At 45.6% G+C, this 24269-nt stretch overlaps 2 protein-coding genes across 5 annotated transcripts in view; one reads left to right on the plus strand and one right to left on the minus strand.

The window, feature by feature from the left end:
- The first annotated feature begins 4664 nt into the window (after nt 1-4664).
- On the plus strand, nt 4665-13373 carry LOC106566682 (amyloid-beta A4 precursor protein-binding family A member 1-like). 2 transcript variants are annotated; one of them, XM_014134956.3, is made up of 13 exons: nt 4665-5147; nt 5927-7906; nt 8232-8435; nt 9161-9200; nt 9410-9555; nt 10042-10074; nt 10204-10287; nt 10521-10736; nt 10886-11065; nt 11342-11554; nt 11837-11956; nt 12068-12208; nt 12434-13373. In XM_014134956.3, the coding sequence occupies exons 2-13, from the start codon at nt 5996-5998 to the stop codon at nt 12503-12505; spliced, it is 3360 nt and encodes a 1119-aa protein (XP_013990431.3). In that variant the 5' UTR covers nt 4665-5147; nt 5927-5995; the 3' UTR covers nt 12506-13373. The 2 variants fall into 2 exon arrangements, with proteins under 2 accessions (XP_013990431.3, XP_013990435.3); XM_014134960.3 differs by having other exon boundaries at nt 10524-10736.
- The window catches only part of LOC106566671 (tight junction protein 2), a 38222-nt gene continuing 27055 nt past the window's right edge, over nt 13103-24269 (minus strand). For all 3 annotated transcript variants that reach the window (XM_082955374.1, XM_014134946.3, XM_045691440.2), the window contains 14 exons: nt 23616-23700; nt 23291-23441; nt 23002-23110; nt 22674-22893; nt 22385-22566; nt 22057-22152; nt 21757-21836; nt 21066-21276; nt 20090-20190; nt 17379-17606; nt 15030-15131; nt 14632-14922; nt 14345-14430; nt 13103-14183 (listed from right to left, as the gene is read on the minus strand). In XM_082955374.1, the coding sequence (XP_082811500.1) occupies nt 14015-14183; nt 14345-14430; nt 14632-14922; nt 15030-15131; nt 17379-17606; nt 20090-20190; nt 21066-21276; nt 21757-21836; nt 22057-22152; nt 22385-22566; nt 22674-22893; nt 23002-23110; nt 23291-23441; nt 23616-23700 (2111 nt within the window). In that variant the 3' untranslated portion in view covers nt 13103-14014. The remainder of the gene's footprint in view (nt 14184-14344; nt 14431-14631; nt 14923-15029; nt 15132-17378; nt 17607-20089; nt 20191-21065; nt 21277-21756; nt 21837-22056; nt 22153-22384; nt 22567-22673; nt 22894-23001; nt 23111-23290; nt 23442-23615; nt 23701-24269) is intronic.

A 24269-nucleotide genomic window follows, 5' to 3' on the forward strand; every position in this document is an offset into this window, starting at 1 on the left:
GAGGGCGTTTATGGAACGCCTGGGGGTCTCGGTCAGCCTCACATCAGGTTTTCACCCCGAGAGTAATGGGTAGGTGGAAAGAGTAAACCAGGATGTGGGTAGGTTTCTGCGGTCCTATTGCCAGGACCGGCCGGGGGAGTGGGCGGCTTTCATCCCCAGGGCAGAGATGGCCCAAAACTCCCTCCGCCACTAACCTATCTCCTTTTCAGTGTGTACTAGGTTATCAGCCAGTCCTGGCACCGTGGCATCAGAGCCAGATCGAGGCACCTGCGGTGGATGAATGGTTTCGGCGCTCGGAGGAGACATGGGACGCTGCCCATGTGCACCTGCAATGGGCCATCAGGCGGCAGAAGGTGAGCGCCGACCGCCACCGCAGTGAGGCCCCGGTGTATGCACCGGGGGACCGGGTCTGGCTCTCGACCCGAAACCTGCTCCTTCGCCTGCCCTGCCGCTGGGTCCACGGTTTGTGGGGCCATTTAAAGTCCTGAGGAGACTGAACGAGGTTTGTTATAGGTTACAGCTCCCCCCTGATTACCGTATTACCCCCTCGTTCCATGTGTCTCTCCTCTGGCCGGTGGTGGCTGGTCCACTCCAGGAGTCTGAGGTGCGGGAGGTTCCTCCGCCCCCTCTGGACATCGAGGGGGCCCCGGCGTATACTGTTCGAGCCATCATGGACTCAAGGCGTCGGGCGAGGGGCCTTCAATACCTTGTGGAGTGGGAGGGGTACGGTCCGGAGAAGAGATGCTGGGTGCCGGTGGAGGACATCCTGGACCCTTCCTTACTGCAGGAATTTCACCATCTCCACCCGGATCGTCCTGCGCCTCGTCCTCCGGGTCGTCCCCGAGGCCGGTGTCAGCGCACTGCTGGAGCCGCGCGTCGGGGGGGTACTGTCACGACTTCCGCCGAAGTTGGTGCCTCTCCTTGTTCGGGCGGCGTTCGGCGGTCGACGTCACCGGCTTTCTAGCCGCCACCAATCTACGTTTCATTGTCCATTTGTTTTGTCTTGATTGTACACACCTGGTTTCAATTACATTATTATTTATTCCCTATTTAACCCTCTGGTTCCCACATGGTTTTGTGCGTGTTTGTTCGTTGTTATGTGTTCGCTATTTCTGTGAGCTGGAGTATTTTCCCAGCGTGGAATTATTTTGTGGTTTTTCAAGTAAAGTATGTTTTTTTACTCAGTTCTGTGTCCTACGCCTGACTCCGTCCTACCCGCTGCACACTGACACCTGACAATTCCTTTTGCCTGGCCGGTCTGTAATGCATGTTGTAGGTTTGTGTACATGTCCATGACATGCAAAAATGAACATCATGAACTAGCCCTTAATTCCTTGCTGTTTAAACACACACACACACACATGGAAACTTTGTAGCTGAAAAAGTGGCCTGATTGGAAGGAATTATGTGTAAAAAGTATCAGAAGTAAATCACAAGAGGACAGCCAGATTTAGAGTGGCTTTTTTAATAACATGGTTCTCTGTTATATTTTGTCATTTTCTTCAGAACTGAAGCAAATGAATGTCAGAGGGAGGTAAAAGTAAAGATGCTTCAGGGTGATGGATTGTGCAGAGAGGGTCTGATGCTAGTTATAAGACACATGTTATCCCACATTTGTTCTCCATATGTACTTTAACTGCCTGGTCTGTCTTTCCCTCTTTCATGAAGGTGCAGGGAAATGCTATGAGAGAAAAACAGATGGAATCCGTTCTGGGTGAAATATTACAGTATATACACTTGATTATGTGAAGGAGGGCCAGACTTGAGCAATCAATGCATTTAATTTGCTAAGAGAGAAGAGTGGGGTCATTTCTAGTGTAAGGCCAAGCATTGAGAGAACTGAACCAACATGCTATACAGAAATCCATTTTTACCGAAACTACCACAATTGTCATGAAATGACAATCAACAAAAACAGTATAAATAACAGAATGCCATTTCTCAAGCACCTTGTAAACATTGGGACAATGGTTTCATTAACACCCACGTGTGGTTTAAAAATATGACATCTGTAGCCTAGTTTGGGTCGACACAGTGCAGTTGTGTGTAAGCTGATACCCTGACGTGTTCTGTTCAGAATGTGGCAAGGTGCCAGAGGACTGATCCTTCTGGGCCCCACCTATCCGCGGGGTCTGCCCAGCCCAGAGGGCCTCATCAGGGGCCTAGATGGATAATAGCTAGTCCCCCCTTTCAGAACAATCATCAACGACAGAATCACAAAATCATTTGTCTCTCAACCAGAAGTTACAAGTGTGAGTTTGTATGAACTCCCTGTTTTTGAACTGCACCAAAGATCATCTGAGTAATAATATTATTACTGTAATAATGCAAGAGATAGGACATTAACTTTGAATATATATTCAAATGTCACACATTGCTTATGGGAGTGGACTGTTATGGAAATGGTTTAAGCCATGCAGTATATATTATATTAACACAGGAGACTGATACCATGTGGTTGGTCAGCTCATATCAGAAGATTAAGAACAGTTCAGCTATTGGACAGTGCCACCTGCAGCCCAGCCCAGGCAATACTACACCATCCATCCCTTGCTTTCTTCAGTGTAGTTTAAGCCTGGAAGAAGGCTACTGCATGAACAATTCTGGAGGTATTGCATGTGGCCCATGGGTTTTGCGTGACAACACTGTAATGAGCCTGATCAAACATTTATGAATGATATTTTCAGAGATGGGTTTTAAGCATACTCTTAGCCAGTCATGTCAGTTAAGAACACATTTTTATTTACAATGACGGCCTACCCTGACCAAATCCAAACCCAGACGACGCTGTACCAATTGTGCGCCTCCCTATGGGACTCCCAATCACAGCTGGTTGTGATACAGCCTGGGATCCAACCAGGGTCTGTAGTGACACCTCTAGCACTGAGAAGCAGTGCCTTAGACCGATGCGCCACTTAGGAGCCCAAGTTTCCATTTAACCATTCATGCAGATGAATTACCTGACACATGAAAAAAGTAATGACTGGGCTGAAAAACATGAAATGCCTGGACAGTTGTATAAATGCCGACAGACAATTTGTTCGTTTGACATGGTGGGATAATTTGGTGTCGGTAAAATGAACGATGTGAGAAATGATGGTGGAAATGCCTTTATGAGCAAATATTGATATAATAACCATCATATCGAAGTAAACTTGGAGTCACACGATGATATGTTGTGTGGTCCTCCCACTACGATTCGGGAAACAATGCAATTTATTAGGCTACAGATGAAATAAGTTATGATGAACTTCACAGGGTGGTGAATATGCAAGATGATGAGCTTGATGCTCCTCTCCAATAAATATTGAGGGTCTTCTGATGCTGTCTGGTCAAAAAGAGTATGATATTGTTGCCGCCTGTAGCATTGAATGCAAGGGAAGCCAGCCAGCTTTTGGCCTCCCTTGAATTTGTTTGACAATTAAATAAGAACCAATCAGCTGAGTGAGCTCACATTTCAATGGTCCTGGCACACCCCCCCAAAAAAAGTGTCAAGGGAAGGCAGTTTGGATTTGGCTTCACACCAATCACATCACATCAAAAGCCTAACTCCATTTACAGAAAAAAATATTATTGTTGCATCTCAAGGTTTTTCTCCTCCAGTGGCTAGCTAGGTAGCTAAAATTGGCCCTTTCCTAAATTAGCCATGGATGGAGATAGGGATTTGGACTTGTGGTTTGATTTAATTCTCACTACTGGCCAGTACAGGCGATTCTGATCCAACCATTATTTCATACATTGTGCCCATGGCCTGAGAGGATGGAAGTTCAATATGTAGCTAGATGTAGAAGGCTAATGTTAACTTGCAGGCTCATCGTTGCCCATCAAAGGAAGTTAGGCTAGCGATCAAGCATTTTAGCCAGGTAGCCTAGGACAACAAAAACTAAAAGCATGTACTGGATGACAGAGTCATAGACCGTTTAGGCAAAATGAAAGAGAGGAGGATGGCATTGGCGTTTCTCTACAAGTAGGGTGAGTCAGCAAGTTTTTCAGCGCTCACACATACACACACACAGAAATCAGTAGCATGGACAGCCACATCATATTTCGCTTATGTTGATTGAACTAAATTGTTTTAGGTATATTTTAGTTGTCACTGTAATAGACTAAGTATTGGTAATTTGATGAGGTTGAAATGTTAACGTTTAAATGGTGCTAGCTGGAATAGTGGAGAGATCTCTTGTTTTCTTTGTGACTTGCGTTAACTAGTGATTCTAAATCACGTTTAGTAGTCTTGAAAATGACAGAAAAATGAACTTGCTTGACAATGCTGTAGGTCATGTAACTGTTTGTAACATACAATATGCTTTGTGGACTTCACCAGACAGAGGTTGCTCTCTGGTTTTGTGATGAAACACAGGTGTGGTTGAATTTATTCTGCATCTTGTTATTGTCTCTCAGCCTTAGCCCTAAATATCACGGTGTCAAGGCATATGAACTAACAGGTTATAGAGCAAACATGCAATGATCACAAAGCATAGGTTGTAATATGGCACATTTTTCCTGGCTTGGCTTCCCCAATGATTTTACCCACACACCGCTACTTGGGGAGGGGTGAGGATCAAAGATTGGATACCATTACCATGGTTACTACTCACATCAGTATCTTCAGTCACATGTTGTCACGGTAACACGACAGCTCTGTTACGGTGAAGAGAGTCATGTGACTGAGGTGGGAGTGCGTTCTAGGGAATAATGTTCTCCCTAGATAACGTAGCCCACAGCCTATATATAGCCTAGTATATTCTGATAAAATGCAGGGAGCGAGTGTCCTTGAATAGCTTGTTTTGTGTGGTTGACACCGTGGTGTGGATATTCTGTTTAGTTTACACAGGTGTTTCTCAGCCCCAGGGGTAGAATTGGCGGGCTCTGATATCTCACTGCGCTCACGAAAAAGTGGTGCAGAGCATACAGCAGCGTTGCCTACGAAGAGGCGGAATACGGCCGGTGCAGCCCCGTAAATATTATGTTGAAACACAGCAGTCTTTTAAAGGCGCTTTGTGCGTCGGTAATCCGCTCTGATGTCACGATCAGGAGGAGTTGACCGCTCAGGCCTAATCCATGCAAATTGTCTGAAGGGACAGAGGGACCAGCAAAAATGGTGAAACGGATTGTTACGCGACCAACCCATTCCTACTGACGAACAGGTAAGATTATATTTATCATCCAGAATATAGGGCAACGATTAACATGACAGCGACTGGCATGTCGACCGCATTCCGTCTGTAGTATATAGATTGAAATGGAATGGATTAAGGTAGTCTACCGGTGGCGCCGATTATTTGACCACGAAAAGCAGCTGGCAGATGGATAATTTCATTAGAGATGTGTCACATTGTATAACCTTTCATCGTCGTCGGACATTCAGACAGGTGCCTGTTTTTTAAATATGACGACAGTCCATTCGTAGTGCAGTTGTCAATAACAAAAATGTATTATTTAACCACAGGATCGAGCGCCAAAATTACTGTTTGCTTTCCTTTTGGTCTGTGACACAGGATGACAGAATCGGGAGAGCGCTTTCTCATCCCATAGAATAGTGACTGTTCTGTCCGGACTCTGGACATATCGCGGGTTGAAAAGCCACGTTATTGCACATCGGCCTATAACTAATACGGAACAAAAATATGAACGTAACATGCAACAATTTCAAAGATTTTACTGAGTTACAGTTCATATAAGGAAATCAGTCAATTGAAGTAAATGCATGAGGCCCTAATCTATGGATTTCACATGACTGTGCAGGAGCGCAGCAATGGGTGGGCCTGGGAGGGCATAGGCCCACCCACTGGGGAGCCAGGCCCAGCAATCATAATGAGGTTATCCCCACAAAGGGGCTTTATTACAGACAGAAATACCCTGCTGTTTCATCCAGACCCCTGAACTATGACCTATCTGTTCTCATGAATTTCCTGTCTCTCTGCAGGCAGTGCTGTGATTGGTGTTTCTTTGGAGAAGGACCATGTTCTATATGTAAACAGATTACAGCAGAGCGATGAGCCACAAGCAGCAGGGGGAGGGGCTAGGTGATGCTGTGGGGGAGGAGCAGAAGTCTCCAGCTGCTCCCAGAAACAGGCAGCCCAATGGCACAGCAGGAGGAGGCGGAGGAGAGGGGGTCCCTGTCCGGAGAAGTTGGAGACCCTGCCAAATGCTCGGTCAAGACGGGCAGGATCCTTATCTTCATCACAACCACCATCATCATCCCTCTATTCCGCACCAAGGCTCGGGCCGCGGCCCCCCACGGCACCATAGGCGTTCACCCTCAGGGCAGGGCCTGTCCAGGCAGGGGGAGAGAGTGGCTATGGAGCCTCCTCGCCACACCCAGCCGCCCCGCCCTGGCGTGGCCCACTACCGCCGCCAGGGGGAGCCCAGGGTCAGAGTTCACAGACGGAGACAGACGCCGAGAGACTTCGAAGAGATCCACGACCCGCCATTTCCACATCAATGGTCATCTGACGCTTCTCTGACTGAGCAGAGTGACAGGACTGGTCCAGCAGCAATGAAGCAGCGGCACCCCCTGCACTCCCCTCCACCCCACCACACACAGGACAGTGGAGCACCTGACCTTACTGCTGGTACTCTTACGCCAACACACCACACACCATGTCCCCCTGCATCTGATATCCCTCCTCAAGAGCTGCCACCACCCCTTACCAACAGAGAGTCTCCCCAGCCTCAGGAGGATGAGGAGAAGGAGGAGGAAGGGTGCAGCTCATCCATAACTCAGTCTGTTAGTGCTCAGAGTGGATTTGACATCCAGACAGACCTAGAGTGGAACCAGGAGCATGGGGGCCATGGAGAAGGGGACCTAAAAGAGACGAGTCTGGGAGAAGAGGACAAAAGAGAGAGGGATTTGGGAGAGGACAACCAGGAAGATGGAACAAATGGCCACTGTTCTGACACTGATAGTGCTGCCTCTCTAAGCATGGAGGCTCCGTCCCTGAGCCCACCTCCTCGCCAATCAGCACCTTCCTCTCCATCTCCATTCTCGCCCCCTCCACTTCAGTCTGAGCTCTCGGACCAATGTAGTGATGAGTTTAGCCCAAGCCCCACCCACGACACTGACATAATGCCTGACGATGAGAGCTGCACTGATTCTCCACTGTCCCATTCTGAATCCTTCACCTTCACAGACTCGTATCCAAAGACCTATGCAGAATTTTATAATGAGTCCTACCCACAGTCAGAATCCATCACAGAATCCTACACAGAGCCCTACGCAAAATCCTACCCCCAGTCTTTCCCTGAACCCTTGAAATTGATGAATTATCCAGACTTAGACAAAGAGCTCCACAGGAGATCTGAGGCCGACCCTGATGAGCCATATGCAGAACCCTACCCAGAGCCATATAGTTGTAGACAGAGGGAGCATGTTTATAAAGGAGCTCCAAGCACTGAGCCCCCCACTGATCCACAACCCCATGCCTCCTGGCCAGGTAGGGATGTGGGGTTACCACAGACCAGCCCCCCTTGGCAGGGTCGCTCAGTTGGCTCAAGACTGCACCACTACGATGACACTACATCTGATGGGGAGGGCGACAGCCTTAAAGAAAGCTCCAGCTCTCAAAGCCTGGGGCCACCTCCCAGGTACGTTCAGGGTGAAACCCAGTCAGAGTGTCTCAGCTCTGGGCAGCCTAGTTCAGGCGAGTTACAGGATGAGCAGGCCAGGAGGGAGCTCAGGCTTCCAGCAGAAGGCCTTTCAGAGGACAGTGTCAGGGGATCAGGGAATGCCATCTCTCTGGCCATCAGGGACATCCGAGAGGCCATAGAGGAGGTGAAGACTAAGACGGTGAGATCGCCCTACACTCCTGACCAGCCCATAGAGCCTGTGTGGGTGATGAGACAGGAAGTCAGTCCTACCGAAGAGGAGTATTCCCCACAGCAGCCACCGGGAGGCAACGTGAGTGTGAGTATGAGGCAGCTCTGGATCACTATGAAGTGTTTACATAGTTGAGTTGTGTCAGTGATCATTGCATCATTGATAATAGTGAACACCTCTATGGGTGTGTGAGCATGGGGTCTGTCCAGGTGTGATGTAGTTGTTTGTATGTGTATGTTTTGTATTGTTTAAAATAAAATCTTACAACAACAAAAATTATAGGGAACAACACAGTGGCAATAATGTTATTTACTCAGATCTGTTTAAATGTGCCACCAGAAAACATCAATAATATCATTAACTGAAGTTTTCTCTATGTATTTCTTAATCTTTCCTACTGCCCGTCTCTCAGTCACCTTCACACTATACCCAAGTTCCAGTTCGCGACACAGTTCCAGTCCCTGTCTGTGTTCCAGTCCCATCACCAGCCCAAGTTCTGGCGCAAGTCCCAGAGCCTGTCTGTCCTGTGAGGGCAGAGTCCTCCAGAACACACCAGGTACAGCACAGGGAGCATAGAGAGCAGAAGGAACCGCCTAGGCCTCCATCGATTGAGGAGGTAAGTGACTGCTGTGCACTGTTTCAAATGCGGTTGACGTTTTATCATGAGTCTTGTACTGGAGGCAGAACCGAGCGATTTCTCCTTAGGCCAGCTGCAAAGTCAAAATTGGCTATATTGTAAAAATTCATGAAAACAAAAATCACTTTTTGTTCTTAATTTAAGGTTAAAGGGATACTTTGGGATGTTGGCAATGAAGCCCTTTATCTACTTCCCCAGAGTTAGATGAACTCGTGGATACCATTTTTATGTCCCTGTGTGCAGTTTTAAGGAAGTTGCTAACTAGCGCTAGTGCAATTTCGAAGTAGAATTAGCACAATGGCTGGAAGTCTGCATGCTCGCAGATACCCATAGACTTCCAGTCATCGCGCTATTGCTAGTTAGCATTGGCCTGAGAAGCTGCCTCTAACTTCCTTCGTACTGGACACAGAGACATAAAAATGGTATCCACGAGTTCATCTGACTCTGGGAAAGTAGATAAAAGGCTTCATTGCCAAAATCCCAAAGTGTCACCTTTAAGGTTAGACATTGGGGTTAGCAGTGTGGTTAAGGTTAGGGTTAAGGTTAGGGTTAGGTTTAAGTCAGATTTTATGACTTTGTGGCTGTGCCAGCTAGTGACCACTCTGCAGAGCTCTGAAAAGAGATGACTGAGGTTTAAGGAAGTGCTATTCTATAGTTACTGTCATCACCATTACTGATGTATAACAGTAATATTCATATTTCAGATCCGGAGGAGTATGCCCTTCTTTCCCTCATATGTGGAAGGTGAGTGTCTCAGTTGGGGGATTATTAGTTAGACAGGTGAAGGAGTGTATTCTTGGAGACAAAGCTTTGCTCTGGTATGAAGGAATTCAAATTACATTATGGAACAAGTCAGGATCAGTGGTATGTTTTCACTCAAATCTGATGTACAGACATTGTAATTTATGATGACTATTGATTGTACCCAGCCTCAATGACCGTCTTGTCTATAGTCCCAGGGCCATGTGACCCAGAGGACCTGATCGATGGCATCATCTTTGCAGCCAGCTACCTGGGCTCCACCCACCTGCTGTCAGAGAGGACACCCACTAAGAGTGCCCGCATGCAGCAGGCCCAGGAGGCTATGAGCCGTGTCAGGGTGAGAGTCACATGGGGGTCATATCAACTAGGACCCAATTCTCTTCCCTCATTTTCCTTTTTCAATCTTTTAAATGACCACTAACAAGGAGGTAAGATTTTCATAGATAATAATTCTCATGTCCTTAGATTCATATAATTATGTGCATTACATTTTTACTGAATAGTTATTGATAGATCTGCCAAATAACATTATTTCATGTCCATAAACAAGCATTGAAGAATGCCTAGGGCACCTGCCACTTAGTGTATGTTGTTAACACATGCAGTCTGTTTCTTGAGGTGTGCTCATATCACATTGATAAAGGGGCAACTTTTGAGGATGTTTGCCTTATAACCTCTGGACCAATAACTTTTGTCGGATGTGATAGACAGCTAACATCACACATGCCCCATCTTACTGTTCTTTACTAAGCACTGTTTTGAACGCTCTCTCTGATTCTCTCTATCTCTCTCGGTCTATTGCTTTTGCTATTCCATACGGCAGACCGCCCAAAAGCAAGCTAAACACAGAAAGAAGGTACAGTGACAGTGTTACGGCTGTTTGTTCTGTGTCTTTTTATTATTATAACTAAGTCTTGTCTGTTATTGTTGTGATTAAAGTCTCATGTTGTTGAAATGCTGCTCTCCTCTCTCCCTAAATGTGCAGACTGAGGATGAGGTTCCTTCCTCCACTGAAGTGGATCTCTTCATGTCTACACAGAGGATCAAAGTGCTGAACGCAGACACTCAGGTAAATACTGTATACTATTCACCTTTACATGGACTCAAGGATAGCAAACACTATGTTGCAGGTACCAAACAATCTATAGTATTAGTAAATCCAACACTACAAGTTATCAAATTTACCTCTCACCAGTAGTCACTGCTACCACACACACCTAAACTACACCCACATACTATACTGCCAAACACCTCTCTTTCCCTCTACAGCCACATAACCATGTCCTTATCCTGTGTTCCTAGCAGGAGTCCATGATGGACCTGCCTCTGAGGACCATCTCCTACATTGCTGATATAGGCAACATGGTGGTGCTGATGGCCAGGGGGAAGATGGTGCGCTCCAGGAGCGCTCAGGAAAACTTGAACCAAACCACTGACCACTCTGACCACACCAACAGCCCTGTCCGTGACGACCTTCCCCAGTACAGGATGATCTGCCACGTGTTTGAGTCAGAGGATGTAAGTGTGTGCGTGTATGTGTGTGTTTACAAATTATCCGTTTGACTCAGACACAAGTGTGTCGATGTAGAAATTGTGTGACATATGTGATATGTGCATATTTTTGTATTCATCAGGCATATATGATGCCTCTCCTTCTCTCTGTCCAGGCCCAGCTCATAGCTCAGTCCATTGGCCAGGCATTCAGTGTGGCATATCAGGAGTTCCTGCGGGCCAATGGAATCGACCCAGAGGACTTGAGTCAGAGGGAGTACAGCGACCTGCTCAACACTCAGGACATGTACAACGATGACCTCATCCACTTCTCCAAGTCAGAGAACTGCAGAGATGTGAGTCAACCACTAGGTGGCAGGCCAGTGTTGTGCTTGATTGATATGGGATTTTAGATCTATAGTGGATATGTCAATTACTTTTAATACAGTACAAGGTAGACCTATAATACACGCAACCTTTCTTGTTAATGTAACAAATAGATGCACAAATTCCGTCCTTATTGCAGTCAGAATGCTAACTACAACCATGAAGGCATTCAAGTGAACATAGTTGCATTGACCATAATTGTGTAAGTAGTGGTATGTCTTACTGTTCTGTGTATCCTACCTCAGGTTAACATCGAGAAGCACAAGGGAGAGATGCTGGGGGTGGTCATAGTGGAGTCAGGCTGGGGCTCTATCCTGCCCACCGTCATCATTGCTAGCATGATGCATTCTGGGCCAGCAGAGAAGTCTGGTCGACTCAACATTGGTGACCAGATTATGACCATCAATGGAACAAGTCTGGTTGGACTGCCCCTCTCCACCTGCCAGAGTATCATTAAGGTGTGTTTTTCCTTCTCTCTTTTTGTGTTTCCTGAAGTCTTTTTCCACGGTATCCTCTCCCTTTCTGTGTCACTGGAGCCCAACTGTGCATTTCTGCTGAAAATGCAGATACATGGTTGTCAACCTTAATCTAGTCTGCCCCTATGCAAGCCGGCACACATTGCAAACAATTGACTGACTGCTTGACGAGGCAGTTCTGCAAGCATCTGCATGTCTTTCCCTCGTCTTGGCTGTTAACTCCTGTTTACAATCCTCCCCTTAATGTCCATCTCTACTCTCCAGGGTCTGAAGGCCCAGTGCAGGATCAAGTTGAACATCGTCAGGTGTCCCCCTGTCACCATGGTGCTGATCCGCAGACCAGACCTCAGATACCAGCTGGGCTTCAGCGTACAGAATGGGATTGTGGGTACCATGACAATAGAAACCAATACAGATGTCCCCTATATATATATTTTTTTTTTAAACATAATTGTAGTTTTCTTTATCAGCTGTTTGTGTCCCTCTCCTCTACAGATCTGCAGCCTGATGAGGGGGGGCATTGCTGAGAGAGGGGGGGTCCGCGTCGGTCATCGCATCATTGAGATCAACGGCCAGAGTGTGGTGGCTACGCCTCATGAGAAGATTGTTGACATCCTGTCTAATGCAGTGGGAGAGGTATGAGAAGACACTTAACAGCTAGAATGTACTACAGTCCAGGGTTGAGGGTCAATCTATTTCAACTCAGACACTTTAGTAATGAGTTGAAATAATCCTTATTTAATCTGTAAATGGTGCTACAATGAATTAATGGGATTTTATTGAGTTGAGAACGGTAGGAAGCCTCATGCCCGGCTGTGTAGCATGTCTGATCATGCAACCTGTGATTTCTTTGTGCTGCAGATCCACATGAAGACTATGCCTGCAGCCATGTACCGTCTGCTGACTGCCCAGGAACAGCCAGTCTACATCTGAAAATGCTGTCCACATTAAGAGGATTTACTTCCATTTTATTTAATTACTTGCATTTATTTATTAACCATGTATTCATTAATTTTCACACTCACTGAAATGCTTGAAATGTTTTTTTCCCCCATTTCTCAGCACTGACTTGCCTTAATCTGAATCTATTTTCATTATACATATGAATGACAAGTGCATCGCTGAAGGCACAGATTAATTTACCAGACAGAGTATATATGTGATGTTTGATCAATAACCAAAGAACTGAATTTAATGTGCATATTTAAGAAAAACAAAGAGCAAGGAATACATTTGGTCTTTCAGGGTCCTATGAATGTACTATAATACTACACATACAAACAGTCTCCATGGGGGCATAGAAACAAATGTGAGCTTGTCATTGGACAAGAAAAAAACAACACTTAAATTCAGGCTTGCATGTACAAATATGTAACTCTGCAAAGGCAATGTCCTTAGATGTTAGATGTTGCTGCTATGCTATAATTTGCACCTGGTTGAATTAACTCCCAGAAGCCATCCTGCTTGAGCCAGCGTTAGACGTACACACAGCACTGTCACCTTTATTTATAGAATGAACTAAGACTCAAGTGAAAGTTAAAAAGTTATTTATTTATGTGTATTTGTTTGAGAAAGTTAAACTCCCTACAGTCGATTTCAGCAGCCTGAGGAACACAGACACGTAGAGCAAAGCAACAGACATGTTAAAGACAGTAAGAGTCACTCTCCTATACACCATGGTAAAAAAAGAAAAACGTATATACTGTATATGCCATAAAAATGTGATCGTCTCAGGTTGTATGTATGCAGCTAATCCAGAGAAGTAAACTGGCATGTTTTGCCCATCACCTCTGAGAGCCAAGTGTTGACTGCTTGTTTGTTCTTTCAGTGATCTGACACTGTTACACTTTCAGAGCTAAAGGCACTTTGTATGTGCTGATCTCTAGTATTTATGGAGACAAAATGTCCAAGTGTAGAGTAAATCAAAAGGGTATGCAATGCATGATTTAAAAGGATAAAGGCTAGATTCTCCACCACTAGCAGACCATAGAGCAGCAGTAGACAGAATATTCTGTCCGTCCAAATACATTTGTATTAATGTAACAAAGAATGCTTAAGATGTATAACATGTATAAAGATAAATATATACACAAATGTAAGGTTTATACATAAAAAAAAGACAGGGTACTCAGACTCCATTGGTTTGGGCAGATATGACTGAGGGGTTGAGGGTGAAGATCAAACACTACCCATCAGGGTAGACATTGTGAGGTTGGGAGGTTAAAATGCCGAGTCACCATCCACATAGTGTGGCAAACAAATAGTCAAGGTAAGGACACATACTTGGTTAGTGGTCACAAGGAACGGGATATATCCTCCTGCCACTAGGTCGGGCCAAAGATTCAGATAGGCAACCATAACACTAGGCTGTTTGAGTGAGCACAGTGAGGGCCTCGCTGATTGGGTGAGAACGGAAGGGTGCGATAGGTGGGTCTGTCTGTCCTACAGCTCAGTGTCTTTGTATTTCTGGGGGTTACTGTAGTAGCCTCGTCTGGTCTGGTCGGCCAGCTGTCTGCGGTACTCTTCCTCGTCGTCATAGTGACCCCTGCTCTCAGAGTACGGAGGCCTGGAGGATGGGGTCTGGGGCTCCGGGTTGGGGTTGGAGCTGGAGCTGGACACAGGAGAGCGAGAGAGAGAGACATTTTCATTCATTCTGATTGTTGTGCATCAAGTCTGTAAACATAAAAAAAAAAAAAACTATGACAGGCAGTGGAAAGTTAAGTTAAAATGCTAATTTGTGTGGTGACAGACAAGGTTCATATACGAACTTACCCTATTGGCTGTGGGCGGTTGTGGTTGGGCTTTGGTAGTTTCACTGGGACTGCATAGATGTCTGGATGCTTCTGGGCTATTTCCAGCTACAGTCAGAGATCAGGATATTACATACATTACAATCTAAGAAGGCAACATCCACACTTGAATATACCTTTGGGTACATGCAATGCAAAGTTGACCAGAAAAATGACATGATTACTCAGAATGCATGGTGCTGTAGCTCCATTAGTAATGCTTCATAAACAAACTATCTATACTTAGTTTCCACTATCAGTAGTACTGACCCGTGCTTGCTCGGCCTCCTGGAGCTCCAGCATCCTCTGGGCTCTGGCCAGGTGGTCCATCTTTTCAAAGGCCTTCACCTTTCCCATGAAGGAGCGGTTGGCCGGGTCCTCTCCCTCCGGGACAGCGTGGTCCTCAGATGACTGGTTGAGTGCCCTCAGAGTGGGCTTAAGGGCCACAGTGGGCTTGAGGGCAACTGGAGGTGGGGTTGGCTTGGGCCCCCCGGCAGTGTCGCTGCTAATGGTGCTACTGGAGTGGGAGTCGTAGCCCCCGCGAGACTGCACCCTCACCTGCTGCAATAGGAGAGGATAGTAACCTTAGTAAGTCTTAAGTGCAAGATGTGGGTCAGAGTTAGGCTTCAGGGGATTGAGAGGTGATGGTGGGCTTCAAGGGGTCTCACCTTGGGGGGCTCAGGGACGAAGGAGGGGGGTGGACTGGGGTCTCTCAGCACCTCTCTGCTCCCTGATCGCCTCATACGAGGTATGGGGGCAGGATGGGCTCTCTGGAGAGGGGAAGGATGTACATATGTCAACAGATATACATACGCACAGTGAGGGAAAAAAGTATTTGATCCCCTGCTGATTTTGTACGTTTGCCCACTGACAAAGAAATGATCAGTCTATAATTTTAATGGTAGGTTTATTTGAACAGTGAGAGACAGAATAACAACAACAAAAAATCCAGAAAAACGCGTCAAAAATGTTATAAATTGATTTGCATTTTAATGAGGGAAATAAGTATTTGACCCCTCTGCAAAACATTACTTAGTACTTGGTGGCAAAACCCTTGTTGGCAATCACAGAGGTCAGACGTTTCTTGTAGTTGGCCACCAGGTTTGCACACATCTCAGGAGGGATTTTGACCCCCTCTCAATCAGAAAGATTTCTGGCTCCCAGGTCTCTTTTATACAGGCAACGAGCTGAGATTAGGAGCACACTCTTAAAGGGAGTGCTCCTAATCTCAGTTTGTTACCTGTATAAAAGACACCTGTCCACAGAAGCAATCAATCAATCAATCAGATTCCAAATTCTCCACCATGGCCAAGACCAAAGAGCTCTCCAAGGATGTCAGGGACAAGATTGTAGACCTACACAAGGCTGGAATGGGCTACAAGACCATCACCAAGCAGCTTGGTGAGAAGGTGACAACAGAAACACAAAATAACTGTCAATCTCCCTCAGCCTGGGGCTCCATGCAAGATCTCACCTCGTGGAGTTGCAATGATCATGAGAACGGTGAGGAATCAGCCCAGAACTACACGGGAGGATCTTGTCAATGATCTCAAGGCAGTTGGGACCATAGTCACAAAGAAAACAATTGGTAACACACTACGCCGTGAAGGACTGAAATCCTGCAGCGCCCGCAAGGTCCCCCTGCACAAGAAAGCACATATACATGCCTGTCTGAAGTTTGCCAATGAACATCTGAATGATTCAGAGGACAACTGGGTGAAAGTGTTGTGGTCAGATGAGACCAAAATGGAGCTCTTTGGCATCAACTCAACTCGCCGTGTTTGGAGGAGGAGGAATGCTGCCTATGACCTCAAAGATTACCATCCCCACCGTCAAACATGGAGGTGGAAACATTATGCTTTGGGGGTGTTTTTCTGCTAATGGGACAGGACAACTTCACCGCATTAAAGGGACGATGGACGGGGCCATGTACCGTCAAATCTTGGGTGAGAACCTCCTTCCCTCAGCCAGGTCATTGAAAATGGGTCGTGTATGGGTATTCCAGCATGACAATGACCCAAAACACCCGGCCAAGGCAACAAAGGAGTGGCTCAAGAAGAAGCACATTAAGGTCCTGGAGTGGCCTAGCCAGTCTCCAGACCTTAATCCCATAGAAAATCTGTGGAGGGAGCTGAAGGTTCGAGTTGCCAAACTCCAGCCTCGAAACCTTAATGACTTGGAGAAGACCTGCAAAGAGGAGTGGGACAAAATCCCTCCTGAGATGTGTGCAAACCTGGTGGCCAACGACAAGAAACGTCTGACCTCTGTAATTGCCAACAAGGGTTTTGCCACCAAGTACTAAGTCATGTTTTGCAGAGGGGTCAAATACTTATTTCCCTCATTAAAATGCAAATCCTTTTATAACATTTTTGACATGTGTTTTTCTGGATTTTTTTGTTGTTATTCTGTCTCTCACTGTTCAAATAAACCTACCATTAAAATTAGACTGATCATTTATTTGACAGTGGGCAAACGTACAAAATCAGCAGGGGATCAAATGCTTTTTTCCCCCCACTGTATGTCAACAAAAACAGACTAGTTCAACACAACTAGTCAAGATTTTTGACTGACAATGGGAGATTGTAGCGTTAAGTATACTCCAATAATCTGTCAATATGGAATTTTTTGGCCGATCCGTCCATATTCACATAGAAATACCAGTTATAGGTCTGTCACTCTTATTGAAAGCAAGTCAAAATGTGGTAGATCTGTTCTATGTGCGCTATTTCTATGCTTCCAGGTCTTAAGTTTAGTTTTTTCGTCTTTTACTTTCAGTTTTGTACACCAGCTTCAAACAGTTGAAAATGCAATGTTTTGGTAATGAATAAGATTCACAGCATTTTTGATGGTACTTATGTCACAAACTGAAATAAGCAAACTATTAGAATTTTAGCAACCAGAAAATGGCAGAGCAATTTCTGTACAGTGCACCTTTAACAGGGAGGTTGGACAGAGAAATGCCATTCTCTCTCTGACACTGAATGAGCGTGATAGTAATTGACAGCAGTAAAGCCCACCTCCTCTGTAAGTACGGGCTCTGAGGAGCGGCTGATTGCCGACACCAGCTGATGGGGCTCGTCCATTGGTTCGTCCAGCTCGTTGTCGGTGTAAGCACCGCCCTCATCGGCCATGTCTTCGTAGTCGCTGGTCAGCCGGCTGTCCATGCTCAGGTAGTCAGCGCTCATCGCTGACAGGTATGACATTCGGTCGTCATGGATATCCAGGTCCTCCTCCGAGGCGTCCAACTGAGAAACACAAAGAGACAGAGAGATGCAGGTTGGTGTTTCAGAAGCTTGTGTTTCAGACATAAGGAAGTGAATGGCGGCAAATGTTTCACTTTTAAACTCGGACAAAACAGAGATGCTAGTTCTAGGTCTCAAGAAACAAAGAACTTCTGTTGAATCTGACAATTAATCTTGATGGTTGTACAGTCATCACAAATAAAACTGAAAGACTTCGGCGTTACTCTGGACCATGATCTCTTTTGACGAACATATCAAGACCATTTCAAGGACAGCTTTTTTTTTTATCTTCATAACATTGCAAAAAAGTTCATCCATGCTTTTGTCACTTCTAGATTAGACTACTGCAATGCTCTACTTTCCGGCTACCCGGACAGAGCACAAAATAAACTTCAGTTAGTGCTAAACACGGCTGCTAGAATCTTGACTAGAACCAAGAAATTTGATCATATTACTCCAGTGCTAGCCTCTCTACACTGGCTTCCTGTAAAGAAAGACTAGGGCTGATTTCAAGGTTTTACTGCTAACCTACAAAGCATTACATGGGCTTGCTCCTACCCATCTCTCCGATTTGGTCCTGCTGTACATACCTACACGTACGCTACGGTCACAAGACGCAGGCCTCCTTATTGTCCTTAAAATGTCTAATCAAACAGCTGGAGGAAGGGCTTCCTCCTATAGAGCTCCATTTTTATGAAATGTCTGCCTATCCATGTGAGAGACGCAGACTCTGTCTCAACCTTTAAGTCTTCATTGAAGACTCATCTCTTCAGTAGGTCTTAAGATTGAGTGTAGTCTGGCCCAGGGGTGTGAAGGTGAACAGAAAGGCACTGGAGCAACGAACTGCCCTTGCGTCTCTGCCTGGCCGGTTCCCTTCTCTCCACAAGGATTCTCTGCCTCTAAACCTATTACAGGGGCTGAGTCACTGGCTTACTAGTGCTCTTCCATCCCGTCCCTAGGAGGGTTGCGTCACTTGAGTGGGTTGAGTCACTGACGTGATCTTCCTGTCCGGGTTGGCGCGCCCCTCGGGTTCGTGACGTGGGGGAGATCTTCGTGGGCTATACTCAGCCTTGTCTCAGGGTAGTACATTTTTGCTAATTTAAACTGAAATATCACATTTAAGTATTCAGACCCTTTACTCAGTACTTTGAAGAAGAACCTTTGGTAGTGATTACAGCCTCGAGTCTTCTTGGGTATGATGCTACAAGCTTGGCACAACTGTATTTGGGGAGTTTCTCCCATTCGTCTCTGCAGATCCTCTCAAGCTCTATGAGGTTGGATGGGGAGCATCGCTGCACAGCTATTTTCAGGTTCAAGTCTGGGCCACTCAAGGACATTGAGACCTGTCCCGAAGCCACTCCTGCATTGTCTTGGCTGTGTGCTTAGGGTCGTTGCCCTGTTCGAAGATGAACCTTCGCCCCAGTCTGAGGTCCTGAGCGCTCTGGAGCAGGTTTTCATCAAGGATCTCTCTGTACTTTGCTCAGTTCATCTTTCCCTCGATCCTGACTAGTCTCCCAGTCCCTCCCACTGAAAAACATCCCCCCAGCATAATGCTGCCACCACTATGCTTCACCGTAAGAATGTTACTCGGTTTCCTCCAGATGTGACGCTTGGCATTCAGGAGAGTTCAATCTTGGTTTCATTAGACCAGAGAATCTTGTTTCTCATGGTCAGTCATTTAAGTGCCTTTTGGCAAACTTAAAGCAGGCTGTCGTGTGCTTTTTACTGAGGAGTGGCTTCTGTCTGACCACTCTACCATGAAGGCCTGATTGGCAGAGTGCTGCAGAGATGGTTGTCCTTCTGCAAGGTTATCCCACCTCCACAAAGGAACTCTGGAGCTCTGTCAGAGTGACCATCGGGTTCTTGGTCACCTCCCTGACCAAGGCCCTTCTCCTCCAATTACTCAGTTTTGCCGGGTGGCCAGCTCTAGAAAGAGTCTTGGTGGTTCCAAACGTCTTCCATTTAAGAATGATGGCAGCCACTGTTCTTGTGGACCTTCAATGCTGCAGAAATGTTTTTGTACCCTTCCCCAGATCTGTGCCTCGACACAATCCTGTCTCGGAGCTCTACAAACAATTCCTTGAACCTCATGGCTTGATTTTTGCTTTGACATGCACTGTCGACTGTTGGACATTAGATAGACAGGTGTGTGCCTTTCCAAATCATGTCCAATCAAGTTGTAGAAACATCAAGGATGATTAATGGAAACAGGATGCACCTGACTGCAATTTTGAGTCTCATTGCATAGGGTCTGAATACTTATGTAATTAATCAGTTTTTTATTTTATTGCCAAAAATTTCTAAAAACATTTTTCACTTCGACATTATGGGGTATTGTGTGTAGATTTATGAGGAAAAAAATGAATTCAACCAATTTTTGAATAAGACTAACGTAACAAAATTTGTAAAAAAGGGAAGGGGGTCTGAATACTTTCCGAATGCACTGTATATATTGTATACATTTACTAAGCATAAACAGAGCTTACCTTGCCCTCACAGACCCACACGGCCCGCTCCTGCTGTGCCCGGATAGAGTCCTTCACACTCCCGTACCACCCGTCATTGGCTGAGTTCAGGTCAACGGTCGCTGTGCATGGAAACAAAGCAGAAAGATTGGCACAGTAGCCACCCTGGCTATCCAACACTGCCACCGAGGACCACCAGTGTAACTGCAATACTGCTTGCTGTACACTGTACTGTATAATTGTACACATGAATTGGATTGTGTGTTTACTAACGCATTAGTTATAGTTTGTTGACTATAAAGTTAATATAGTGACAACGATGTAGGCAGTGTAACGTTATGGTATGAGGGTTTGGCTTGAAGAGGTTTTTGCACCTGGTCACAGGCAGCTGTTGTGGTGTGCACAGAAGTCCACAAGTGGAGGGAAAATGTGAGATGAGGATAGCGCCTATATGCGAGAAGGAATTATACAACGAGTAAAGTGATGATGCTGTATGTGGCTGCTACAAAATTGAACTGTGTGTGTGGGTTTATTCATTCCACCGATTCCGTTGCGAAACATTTTTTTTAAACGGAAGCATACGGAAAGAAACAGAGGGACCTACCTGAATTTGTCAAATAGAAACTCGTTTTGCAACTGTTTTGACTAATGATGACACCACTCATCAGTTAGATGAAGGCAAGAGTGTGCAATGCGGTATTGAATGTTTCACTGTCTGTCACCTTGATTACTCCAATTTTCTCTCGACCTGTGCACCTACGTTGTAAACTTTCATTCATAGGCTAGGTTGTAGCAACCTCATGATGGGTATAAGGAAAATTAGAGTATCATGTAGTAGCCTAAACCTATCACTGTTACATTGAGCTGGATTAATGGAATATGAATGCCTTTCATCTAATATGCTATAAAAGAAACACCACACTCATAACAAATAAAATGTAAAAATCCTCCCTAATCTCAAACGGCACCGACTGCCAGTGGTGTGTGTGTGACTGACCAGTGAAGAGGTGAGAACAGGTCTTCCTCAGTTTGACCGCCTGCTCGTAGAGTTTGCGGGCACTGCGGCTGGAGCCGGGCACCAGGCGGTTCCTCATGGTCTTGACGCCACCCTTGCTGTCCGGGTTGAGGAACACCACGATGGGGTACCACTGGGTGTAATTCAGGGTGTCCACCGCCTTGGGAGTTACATCCAGCAGGGCATGGCGGTCCTGGGGAGACAAGGAAGAGGGTCAATGTGAGGGGAGGCTGGAAAAGATGAGAGTGAAAGAGTAAGGTGAGGTGGAGTATGATGGAAATGAGAATTGCCGTGTTCAAAAGAATGAGGAATATTACTATGGTGATGAAGAGGATGGTAATGATCAAATCAAATTTATTTATACAGCCCTTCTTACATCAGCTGATATCACAAAGTGCTGTACAGAAACCCAGCCTAAAACCCCAAACAGCAAGCAATGCAGGTGTAGAAGCACGGTGGCTAGGAATAACTCCCTAGAAAGGCCAAAACCTAGGAAGAAACCTAGAGAGGAACCAGGCTATGAGGGGTGGCCAGTCCTCTTCTGGCTGTGCCGGGTGGAGATTATAACAGCACATGGCCTAGATGTTCAAATGTTCATAAATGACCAGCATGGTCAAATAATAATAATCATAGTAGTAATGATTAGGATGAAGATGCTGGTGGTTGTCTTCACCTGTTCTATGATCTGTCGAATGGTATTGAGTCTCACCACACCGGAGGACTTCTCAGTGCCTGCATCCTTGGGCTCAGTCTCTGTGTGGGCAAACAAAAACACATCAGCTTCTCACCAAAACCAGACACACACATAAACACACGCTCATAGAAGCAATAAGGCAGAGCTCAATTTAGCTTGCCTGGTCAGCGAAGGGGGAGAAATTTGCATTGAAATAAAAAATGCTAAAATAGAGCGCACCTAACGTAAATACATGATGCAAATTCAGTCAAAAGCAGAAGTTAGAGGCACCATACTTACTGGCTATGACAAACTCTTCAGGCAGGTCGTTTCCCAGTTTCTCATTGACTGCGTCTGCGATGGGCCCAAACACAACCACTGGTCTCCTGAAGCCAGCTGAGGATCAACACAGACACAGTTAGTATCTCACATCTGGAATAGACTTCTACTTGCGGTCTAGTGCAGACCATTATTGGAAAATTAAGAATCATTTCAGAAACATTCAGTTGAAGTTCAAACGAAGGTTTAGTGTTCTGATATGTCCTTTTTGATCTTACTCTGTTCTATGCAGTCAAGTGGCTCTTAGACCACAACAGGAGATAGGAGTCTTCTGCCTTGGGTGACCTACCTTCTCGTAAGACCACCCTCTCATAGGCAGGGAAGCGTGTGGTGACAGAGATGGCAGTCAGGTCCTCTCTGCTCTTACGGAGGTCCTTCTTCACCGCTCTTTGACCTCTCAACCTCCAGAAGTCTCCTCTGTCATTGGCTGTTCCTCTCTGGGCGTTCTGCACATTTGACATTTGTTCGGCCCTGAGAAGCAGAGAACGCCATGCATCATAAATTGGCACCAACTACCAATCATTGCACGCGCACACACACATAATCCTTGACACACATACTAGCACACACACACACACCTGCTCTTATTGGGGATGATGCCCTTCTCCAGCAGCTGGTTGTCTTTGTCAGTGCGGATGGCCAGCCAGTTACCAAGCTTGCCGTCATAGAGTGTGTCCGTCACCTTGAAGATCTCCCCCCGGAAGAAGGGCAGGCTCTGGGGAACCTCTTTCTCATACTCAAAGTGGGTCCTGATGAAGAAAGAGTCCCCCCTACCCGATGCCAGGATGTCCTTATAGACTAGAACAGACAACACACACCACAAACCTCAAATTACTTCACCTGCAATATGACCTGAAATAATATGACAGACTTGCCTTAAATCTATAGAGTGAAGGCGTTTCTCACCATCAGGTTTGCTCTGAGCCAGGATGGTGACATCATCTCCCTTTGGAATCTCCAGCAAGTACAGGACAGCATCCTCACGCACTATGCCCCTGAAGTCCATGTTATTCACCTGGACAAACAGACAGACATAACATTAGATCTATCATGTAAAGCACTCATGAACAGACCTAAGGGGTTTCAAACATGACACACAGGAGACACACAAACATAAATCAGACAAAGACATGCTATTCATATAGTGACACAGATCAAACAATGACATTAGACTAAGAGTTAACCCTTCCCCTACCTTCATGATCTGGTCCCCGGTGCGAAGGCCCTCCTGTTCTGCAGGGCTGTCCTCCTGAATGCCTGCAATGAAGATTCCCACATCGTTTCCTCCCGCCAGCCTCAGCCCCACGCTATCTCCCTTCTGGAAACGCACCATCCCCGTGTTGGGGCTGGACAACACATAATACATTTAAGACAAATGACAAGTTAATAACATTTGTACATTTCTATACATAATCTACTTTAGAGTATACTACACTGTTGAGTTAACAGAATCTGCACCCTAGACACATTCTCTGTAGATGAGGAACCAACACACTGTGCATGTAAAGTCGATGACTCACCCGTATATGTCCTGGTCCTCTATGCTTGGCCTCAGTGGCAGCTTTGGGGCAGCGTGGACTTTTGGGGCAACATTGACTACCGGTGCTGTAAAAAGAAAATCCTAGTGAGACAGATCAGTGATTGTGTGCTTCTTTTAGCATTACTATGATGGAGGTGTAAGTAGGGCTGTGACGGTCATTAAATTTTTTCGCCGGTTATTGTCATGCAAAAGACTGCCAGCCAGTCTCTAGGTAATTCACCGGTAATTAACATAAAGATGTTGAGCGTCGCCAAGCCTCCACTCATACAAGCCACGGATGTGTTTTATGAACATCTACATAAAAAACAAATCTAAATAAAATGTAATATACACCATCCCAAATCCATTACTTATTTTATGCAGGTATGAAGAAACATTTTGATATGATGAACATGTATTTCAGAAGAACAGAATGAGTTGGCCTACTGTATGTTATCTGGCTATGCACCATGCCATAGGCTTGTTCATTTAGCAGACAAGATATGCTATCAGTCCAGTGTGATTATTTGATATGATTTTATAGTAAGAAGAGTATAATTGAACTGTGCTGAATAAAATAGAAAGGATATTTTTCCCATTCTGGAGCGAGTGAGCATATGAAGTGTAAAAGTGATCACTTGAAACAGGTCCTATA

This window comes from Salmo salar, chromosome 01 (genome assembly GCF_965601325.2).
Source record: "Salmo salar chromosome 01, fSalSal1, whole genome shotgun sequence".
Lineage (NCBI taxonomy): Eukaryota > Metazoa > Chordata > Actinopteri > Salmoniformes > Salmonidae > Salmo > Salmo salar.

Coding starts and splice junctions, on each gene's coding strand:
- LOC106566682 (XM_014134956.3), top strand. CDS start 5,996: ATGAGCCACAAGCAGCAGGGGGAGGGGCTAGGTGATGCTGTGGGGGAG. Junction 9,201..9,409: donor CTTTCCCTCATATGTGGAAG/GTGAGTGTCTCA, acceptor TCTTGTCTATAG/TCCCAGGGCCATGTGACCCA. Junction 9,556..10,041: donor AGGCTATGAGCCGTGTCAGG/GTGAGAGTCACA, acceptor TCCATACGGCAG/ACCGCCCAAAAGCAAGCTAA.